The following is a 9,559-nucleotide window of genomic DNA, read 5'->3' as shown; positions in this document are numbered from 1 at the left end:
CATTGCAACCTAGACTAATATTCAATCACTGGAAAATCAAGTTAGAGACTAAATGTCATTGTATCCGAAATTGATATGTAGTCCCTAAGAAACCTGGTTAGAGACTGAATGACACTGTATCTGAGACTGGTATTCAGTCCTTGAAATATTAGCTTAGTGATTGAATAACATTGTATTTAATAGGGATGAGCAAAAGAACCGAACCGACCCAAACCGGGGAACCGGCTTCGGCCAAAATGAAGAGTCGAACCGGCCCGGCGGTTCTACCGGTTCCGGTTCTGGGTCCGGTTTTTGCTGGTTTTTCGATTTTGGAATCGGCTAAATTTTGATGTATCCAACGAATAAATTTTGATGAATCCAATGACTAAATTACTTTGCGTTTTATTGGTTGGTTGTGAAGAAGTGGATGTTTAAATACTAGTAAATAATCAACATTTTAATAAACGATTAGGGGTGGTCATATGATGCGTACCCTTTCGTTGCCTTGACATGATTTTTTCAAACACAACACCATGGATCTTTTATTTAAATTATTACAAGCAAATTAAACGTGGATGTCGTCAAAGTTATGTTATTAAGTATCCAACATTCAAACATTCAATATTCAAAATACACTTTCAACATTCAAAATATACTTTCAAGTTTCACCAACAAAAAAAAAACAAAGTCTAATATGTGGATTCCAACAATTATTTGACATTTTGACTAATTCCCCGATCCTTTCCCCGTTAGCTTCAAGTTGTGTATAGCATCCACAATGTCTATATATAATACAAAAGAAAAATGTTATTACTTACTAAAATGTAACAAATACTAATAAGTTGTTAAAAATAAGATGTAACAAGTATTAGTGTATTACCGATAGCGAGGTCATCGTCAGCTAACACATCATGCACTTCGTCGTAGTCATATATAGGCAAGCTACTCTTTCTTAGCCAATCTTGAGTGCATATCAATGCCTCCACAATCACAATGGACAAATTAGTATGGTAGTCGGTACTTACTCGACGACCGTTACTGAATGTGGATTCGGATGCTACGGTGGAAATTTGCATCCCCAAAATATCTATTAATAAACAAATTAGTGTATTATACACGACACGAATTTATAAGTTAAAAATGAAAATTAGAGTAAAAGAAGGTCGATACCTCTTACCATTCGAGCAACGATCGGGAACCACACCGCGTTATTTTTCCACCGTGTGAGGATATCATATCATTTGTCAAATCAGATTGGGTCCTCGTTTAAGTATCGTTGCAATTGACTTTCTGACGAAGTCGAGAGGAAACTTCCCGAAGTCATATAGCTTCCAAAGAATTCGTTTTCGTCATAAAAATTAACAACTTCTTCGGGAGTTTCTTGTTGAGACGATGAGGTCATGTTTGACCTTTCCAAGTATGCATTGAAAAACTTGTCCAATTTGCATTCGATATCAATAACCTTTGCACGTGCTTTGGATTCTATCTCATCAGCGGACATCTTTTTATCTATGTTCTTGGCTTTAAGCATTTGGGTAAAAACAACTTTCATAAACTTTGACTTGCATTGAGGATCTAACAATGTCGCAAAGAAGACATAATCACTTATAGTATCATAGTGACCCCAATATTTGTCATATTTATCTTTCATATCCGGTACCATAAACATAAATCCGGGTTGGTTTCATGTTTCCTAAGATGTTGCTCTATGTCTAGGATCTCCCGGGTATACGTATGGAAGATAGGCTTTGTTGAACACAAAACTTTTTCAGTTTTCTTCTTAAACTTCTCAAGGAACTCCATCATCTTTTTAATCATCTCAAAATCTGAATGTGATGGTACCCTTCCCACAGTTTTATGAAACATTGGATCTACAAAAAAGAACAACAAAATTAGATTACGTTTTATTGCTGTTAGAAAAAAAAATTCAGATTTCACACCCTTCCTTGTGGGGTTTGTAACTCATTCAATTTTTAACCAAATCAAGCATTTTTATAGTCTAAATTCAACTACAAATCCTAATCTACATATAGAAACAAGATTCAGGTCAAAACAAGTTAAATTGAATGAGTTATGCACATTTGAACAACAAAATCAGATTACGTTTTATTGTTGTTAGAAAAAAAAAATCAACTTTGACACCCTTCCTTGCGGGGCTTGTAACTCATTTAATTTTTAACCAAATCAAGCGTTTTTATATTCTAAACTCAACTACAAATCCTAATCTACATGTAGGAAAAAGATTCAGATCAAAACAATTTAAATTGAGTGAGTTATGCCCAATTCAAAATTTGGACAGATTGCTAAAGAAGTAAATATTCCTATTTTTTAGTGCTGAAATATATTTGATTTTATTTACGTTGATGGCTATATTCGAGAAATGCGTCTTTCACATCGTATGCTGATCTTAGCAATTCAAAGGTAGAGTTCCACCTTGTTGGAGTTTCACCACACAAAAACCTTTGACTTTCTACAGCCACATCCTTCATGGCTTGTTTAAAGGTCTTGATCCGTTGCGGGAAGGTTCTAATGTATTTTACCACATCTTGTAGGTTTTTTACATGATAAACTTCGTGTTTTAACAGCATTTTCACAACTATGTTTATGATATGAGTCATACACCTAATGTGAAAATGTTTGCCATTCTCGTAAATACCCGATATTTTTTTCACAATGATGTTGATTGCCGCGTCATTTGTCTTGACATTCTCAACTGTCATCGTCATGACATTCTTCATCCACCCACTCATTTATGCAAATTAACAACTCCCGGGCCATGTCTTCAGATTTGTGAGTATCAACCTCTCTAAAGTTGACTAACCTTTTGTGCATGACAAAATCTTCGGTAATGAAGTGGGCTGTGACAACCATATAATTTATCTTTTGACATGAGGATAGGGATGTTATTCGGGCCAGAACCGAACCGAACCAAAATAACCCGAGAACCGAATAAGGGTAATTGTATGAACAGAAAACCGAATCAAATAAGCAATACGGGGTCGGTTCGATTCGAGTTTTATTTGGTTCGGTTCGGTTTCGGCCCGAATAACCCAAATAACATGTATAAGATGATTAATGACCTATTATGATTGTATAACCCGAATAACCCAAATAACCCAAATAACATTTACAATATGATTATAACTATTGTATTTTGTATGACTTTTGTAGTTTATGATTTCATAACAAATCTTTTAAAGAAACAAATTTCTTAAATAAAAATAATACAAGGTATATATAATTGTTTCAAAGGTGCAAAAAGAGTTAGAATTTGTGTACTAAGAATATAAACACAGATTAACATTCAAGGCAGTAGATCGATCAAGGCATCAGCCGCAACTCGCAAATAGGGATGAGAAAAACTCTCGATCGATCAAATATTCATGTTGTTGATTTGGTGTATTACGCTAGTGGGATCAATTGCATTGATTTTTTTTGTTTCCAGGTTACGTGGGTATTGGGTTATGATCGATAGAACACAAGAGTATAAGACTGAATAAGCTATCGATCAAGGGGAAAAATGTGACTTTTAAAATTCGGTTCGGTCCATTTGGCCCGAATAAGCCCTTATTCGGGTAACCCGAACCGAATAACCCGAAAACCGAATAAGCCTCATATAGATACCCGAAAACCGAATCGAATTGCTTATTCGGACCTAATTCGGTTCGGTTCGATTCGGGTTTCGGTTCGGTTTGGATTTTCGGGCCAAATTTTCATCCCTACATGAGGATATCCATGTGTCGGTTGTCAAGTGAATGACTATTTTGGGGTTGCTCAAATGTTTGTACAACTTCTACCTCTCCATTAAATAGAAAGACACAACATCACGAGAAATTTTTTGTTTTTCTTACAAGACGTAGTGTTGTCTTTCTTATACATATAATAAAATATCAAAACGTAGAAATTACATTTTACTAAATTTAAAACCTTGACCTAACTAGCGTCAAAGTCAACATGTGCCTCTCTTTTAGTAAATTTTGTAAACCATGAAAGCTTCATAATCCAATTTACAACGTTGAACAATTGTCTACAAAGTCATAGAGAGATTTTTAATTTTCAAAGCATACGAATTTACATTTCTTAAAATGTAAACGTGGAAACAAAAAAAAATATATAAAACCACGATTTATTTTAGTAAATACTCATTTAACTGCATGAAGAAATATATATGCCCTACCATTCTTATAAAGTTCTATCTTTTAATAACATAAAGCCGAGCAAGCCACATAGTTTCTGCTGATAACGGGTAGTTTATAACGGGTAACTTGTAGTTTGTAGCATTTTGTTAAACGCTATATGAAGTAGCATTTAGATTTGGAACATTTTGTTTAAATTAAACGTTAGAAGCTTGTTATGTCAAACAATGCTTTCTGTTTAAAACGGAGCGTTTCGTCAAACGCTAGAAGCTAGAAGCTCGCAAACGCTGCCAAACACTCAATTCCAAACATGCCAGAATAGTCGACTAAAGAAAGTAAAGGCGTTTAATAACTTAATTAATAATTAAAAGACAGGAAAGAAGGCTTATGAAGCAAGCATCATGGAAAACTTTGATCGCATTGTGATAGGTCAGTGGGTGCACCAACTCAGGTTGAACAATTTTGCCTTTGTGAATTGACCAGCACCCCAAGCCCCAAAATCAAAACCTACTTTGCCAACTTCAAGCAACTATCTCTATTTCTTCTTCTCTATATAATTAACTCTTCTCTCTCCCTATTCCACAAGTAATCTCTAACTTCTCCTGGTTCAATATTTGCATACACACCACCTTTACAACAAAAAAGAACACCCAAAACTCCGACAATATGGTGACAATGGGGCGAACCTTAACCAGCGTGTTACTTCTGTTTTCGAGCATAGTCTCTTTGGCATATGCAAAAACTCACTATCATGACTTCGTCGTACGTTTATTTCGTCACATTTACTACATATATATATGTATATTTTTGTTGCTATATGTGTTGATCGATGTACATATATACTAATTAACGATATTCTTATGGGATCAGGTTCAAGAAACGAAAGTGACACGCCTGTGCAAAACCCAGACTGTTATGACGGTGAATGGGCAATTACCAGGACCGACCTTGGAAGTGAACAATGGTGATAGTTTGGTGATAAATGTCGTCAATAGAGCTAAAGATAACGTCACCATTCATTGGTACTATATATGTAACCCCATGCATGCATGCATATATAAGAATAACCACATAGATGATCTAAAATAATTTGTTTTTCTGATATATTAACTGTTCAGGCACGGTGTTAGACAAATAACAACAGCATGGGCAGATGGACCCGAGTTCATCACTCAATGTCCGATAAGACCAGGAGGGAGTTACACCTACAGGTTCACAATTTCAGGGCAAGAAGGAACGCTATGGTGGCATGCGCATAGCTCGTGGGTCAGAGCCACTGTTTATGGTGCTCTTGTTATTCGCCCTAAACAAGGAGATTCATATCCGTTTCAAAAGCCAAAACGTGAATCAGTCATGGTTCTTGGTATGCTACTTATCCACTAATTAATTAATAAGATACAAATGTATATTAATTCGCGTGATTGAAATATATAATAAGCTACGATGATGATCAGGTGAATGGTGGAATGCTAACCCGCTCGATGTTATAAGGGAAGCCATGAGAACAGGAGGAGGTCCGAATATTTCTGATGCGTTTACCATCAATGGTCAACCTGGCGATCTCTATAACTGCTCCAGAAAAGGTTTGCTTCATATATAACTCAGAAAAAAAAAAAGTGGGCTTTTAATAAGTTGATGAATCTTGATACATATATGTTAATTAATTAAGTAACACGATCTGCTTTTTTGGATAATGTAGATACTGTCATAGTTCCAGTGGATTCAGGAGAGACGAACCTAATGAGGGTGATCAATGCCGGTTTAAATCAGCAGCTTTTCTTCACGATAGCTAACCACAAGTTCATCGTCGTGGGGGCGGATGCATCCTACGTGAAACCCTTCACCACTTCGGTGCTCATGCTCGGACCAGGCCAAACCACTGATGTACTCATCAAAGCCGACCAACCACCAGCTCGATACTACATTGCCGGACGAGCTTACGCCAGTGCACAGGGAGTTCCGTTCGACAACACTACCACAACCGCCATTTTGGAGTACAAAACCGCCCCATGTCCGGCAAAGGGTGTGTCTTCAAAGCCCGTTATGCCTTCTCTCCCAGCTTATAATGACACCGCCACCGCCACCTCCTTCAGCACCAGCTTCCGGAGCCCGAAAAAAGTGAAGGTTCCCACCGACATCGACGTCAATATGTTTATTACTGCCGGCCTTGGAATACTTCAATGCCCACCTACAGCACCGGCCAGTACGTGTCAGGCGCCAAACAGGACTCGATTCACTGCGAGCATGAACAACGTATCTTTTGTGCTCCCATCCAATTTCACCATCCTCCAAGCACATCACCTCGGCGTTCCCGGAGTTTTCACAACTGACTTTCCGGCGAATCCTCCGGTGACCTTTGATTACACTGGTAATGTACCCCAGTCTCTATGGCAACCTATACGAGGCACAAAGGTGTACAAGTTAAAATATGGAGAAACGGTGCAGATTGTTTTGCAAGGTACAAACATCTCAACGGCCGAGAACCACCCAATCCATCTTCATGGATATGATTTCTACATAATTGCAGAAGGATTTGGAAACTTCAATCCAGCAACCGACACATCTAAATTCAACCTCGTGGATCCACCTCTAAGAAATACCGCTAGTTTACCTGTCAGTGGGTGGGCAGTCATTAGATTTGTTGCTGATAATCCAGGTGAATTAAGAACGGGAATCAATTATGAAGTTAATTAAAATAAAAAGAAAAAATAAAAAAAAAAACTTGATCATATATTCTAGAACTATAGCTATATATCTCCCTTAATTACTTTCATGTTTTGCATTCCTCAGGTTCCTGGATTATGCACTGTCACTTGGATGTTCACATCGGGTGGGGTTTGGCGATGGTGTTGTTAGTAGAAGATGGGCCGGAAGTATCCCAGAAATTACAGAAAGCACCAGCAGACTTGCCAGTCTGTTAAAATTAAAATTATAGCATTCTCAAGAAAATTAATTTGTTGTATTGCCCCACATTGGGGAATATTTGGGATACTCTCATTTTGTTTTTCTTCTGTTAATTATGGCATTTCTGAGAGCCAGCTTCGCCAACGGAAGAAGGTGAAGAGCTTAGAATACACGAATCATATTGTATTTTAGATTCAAAGACTATTAAACATATATATTAACATATATACCTGTATACGTTGTTTTCGAATGCAATAAGATCATCATTATTTCGGTATTATGATCACTTTCAAATTTTACGATTCATGCATTTTGCCATCCTTGTATACATGATTGCTCATCCATTTTATTCTATATTATAGTGACCAATTAATAGGGTAACACCCCACGGAGAGTCTACATTATAGATTGCATAGCCAAAAACCTGTGTTCACAAAGTCCGTCGACAATGCTTTTTGGGATCTCTCGTTGATGCAGAATGCAAACAAAAACAATTGATTCAACAAATAATGAGGTTTAAAATCTGGTTTCAGGTACACAAAAATTGTGAAGAAAAATAAGTTTTCATAAAATAGATACTGATTTCCAACTTAAATAAGATATATAATTTTAAATGGCCCCTTTTAAATGACCTCAAAAAGGCCATAGGCCAAAAACAAAAACTAAAAAACAAAACTCAAAATTTTATAAGTTAAAAACAAAAACGTCCATAACTAGACATAGAAAACGTTTTTTGGACTAAAAATACGTAAATCCCCTTTGGAAACTTACCATGTGTGCCCTCCATTTGGGTAAAACCCCTTAAGTAACTCGATCAAAGTCAACTTATAAAGTACTTATAATTTTTTTTTTTTTTGAAAAATAATATAATTTCAACCAATAAAAATATTTCAAAAATTAATTAGGTTGTTTATATGGTAACGTGTCTTTTTAGTCGATCCCTCTAAAAACATAAATGCATGATTCCCCCCGCTAGGTCGGCATCACTCCTCAATGGATAATACCTACAAGAAAGAAATGAAATAAGAATAATACACCGATGATAAAGTCAAGATATTAAGTGAATTTAAAAAACTAGAGAGAATTCTCATAATCAGCATCTAAAACTTTAGAAAAGATAGTGACAGCATTACATGTTTAACTTTTTCCCTTCTGTGTGTAAAGGGCTAGCTAATCACTAAAACAACCATGGAATATATCAGAAAATGTATAAAATTTGAAATCACTAATCATGTTTGGCTGTCAGAAATAAGGGGATCACCACAATTAAGAAGAAAGCTAAAACTTGTTGTGTAGATGATTTTATATCGAGAAACAACTCCAGAAAAAAAGGGGTAAGCTTCGTGAGTTGCATCCTATGCGATTTTAGATTATGATCTCAAACTTAACTACAGTATAAAAGAGAAGCAAAGAATTATATACCCGAAAAGTGTGAATTGAACATTTTATCAATTGAATGCATCTCAAGGACCACAAAATGAGGACTATATAAATAAATGTAGTACAGGTACTGCAATACCAAACCTAACTACCTAATACAACTATTTGTATATCTGTAAGTACAAACTAATTAAAAAAAAGTACAAGTTTAAAAGTAATACAAAATGAAATAACAAAAATAGAACACGAATTAATGTCCCATAAACAAAAAAGTTCCGATTGATGACCCATAAATATCTAATACAAAAAAGTTCCAATTGAAGACCCATAAACAAAAGCACGAGTCCCAAGTCGAAACAATGGATAATGACGTTGGCAACCTTCTTGAATCTTTAAACCAAAACAAAAGACTAAAGATTTAGAGAAAAAATAGTGAATTGAATTACAATTTTGAAAATAAGTAAAATTGAAATCGCTTTCATTGAATAAGCAAAATTCAAATCGCAAACAATCAAACCTCAATTTTATGAAATCGATTTCATTTATTGATTCAACCAATCGATTAAAGAGGAAGATGACCTGTAGGTGGTGGATGGAAAAACTATGTGATCAATTGAAGGAGAAGTCTAACTGACGGTGGAAGAGGTGTATGGCGATTGATTGCAGGCGAGCAAATGGTGGTGGAAGGAGAAGTTATGCGTTGGTTTGATGGAGAATCAAGGTTCGACATAGGAAGAAGGAGGCAAGGAAAAGGGTAAATACGAGAACGACGCACAAAAGACTCGGTCAGGGGGCATTTTTCCTTGGACCGAATCAACACAAAACTGAAGACTAGATCCTTGATTTGGACCGAGTCCAAAGGTATAGAAAGGAAAACAAACAAGCTGACTTTAGACTGAGGACCAGATCCTAACTTCGGACCCAGTTAGAAGGTAAATCAAACGACCCATAAAATATGTACTAAATACAGGCCAAGGTAGAGGCCGTGATGAGATAGGAAGTTCCGAAGTCTCCATCTGAGATTCGGAGTTTTCTGGGATTAGCGGGCTACTATTGGAGATTCATTCAGGATTTCTCCAAGATAGTTGTACCTCTGAGGCGGCTGACGAAGAAAGCCGTGGTCTTTCGATGGGGGCCTGAGCAGCAGGCAACGTTTGAGA

At 36.4% G+C, this 9,559-nt stretch overlaps 1 protein-coding gene and 1 long non-coding RNA gene across 3 annotated transcripts; one reads left to right on the top strand and one right to left on the bottom strand.

Moving 5' to 3' along the window:
• Positions 1-544: 544 nt before the first annotated feature.
• LOC145028374 (uncharacterized) lies at positions 545-8,466 on the bottom strand. Of its 2 annotated transcripts, none has more exons than XR_013675988.1 (5): positions 8,442-8,466; positions 5,590-8,023; positions 1,150-1,850; positions 860-1,066; positions 545-761 (listed from the first exon to the last, which is right to left on the bottom strand). It is a non-coding gene; the product is annotated as an uncharacterized LOC145028374 (long non-coding RNA). The 2 variants fall into 2 exon arrangements; XR_013675987.1 differs by lacking the exon at positions 8,442-8,466 and adding an exon at positions 8,153-8,433.
• LOC145028373 (laccase-12-like) lies at positions 4,686-7,299 on the top strand. Its single transcript, XM_078977055.1, has 6 exons — positions 4,686-4,877; positions 4,986-5,137; positions 5,234-5,478; positions 5,570-5,698; positions 5,815-6,771; positions 6,906-7,299. The coding sequence occupies exons 1-6, from the start codon at positions 4,782-4,784 to the stop codon at positions 7,034-7,036; spliced, it is 1,710 nt and encodes a 569-aa protein (XP_078833181.1). The 5' UTR covers positions 4,686-4,781; the 3' UTR covers positions 7,037-7,299.
• Positions 8,467-9,559: the final 1,093 nt, after the last annotated feature.

This window comes from Lactuca saligna, chromosome 2, assembly GCF_052625555.1.
Source record: "Lactuca saligna cultivar CGN05327 chromosome 2, ASM5262555v1, whole genome shotgun sequence".
Taxonomy (NCBI): Eukaryota; Viridiplantae; Streptophyta; class Magnoliopsida; order Asterales; family Asteraceae; genus Lactuca; species Lactuca saligna.
The sequence above is the reverse complement of the archived record's forward strand: the minus strand, read 5'-3'. Positions and strand labels throughout refer to the sequence as shown.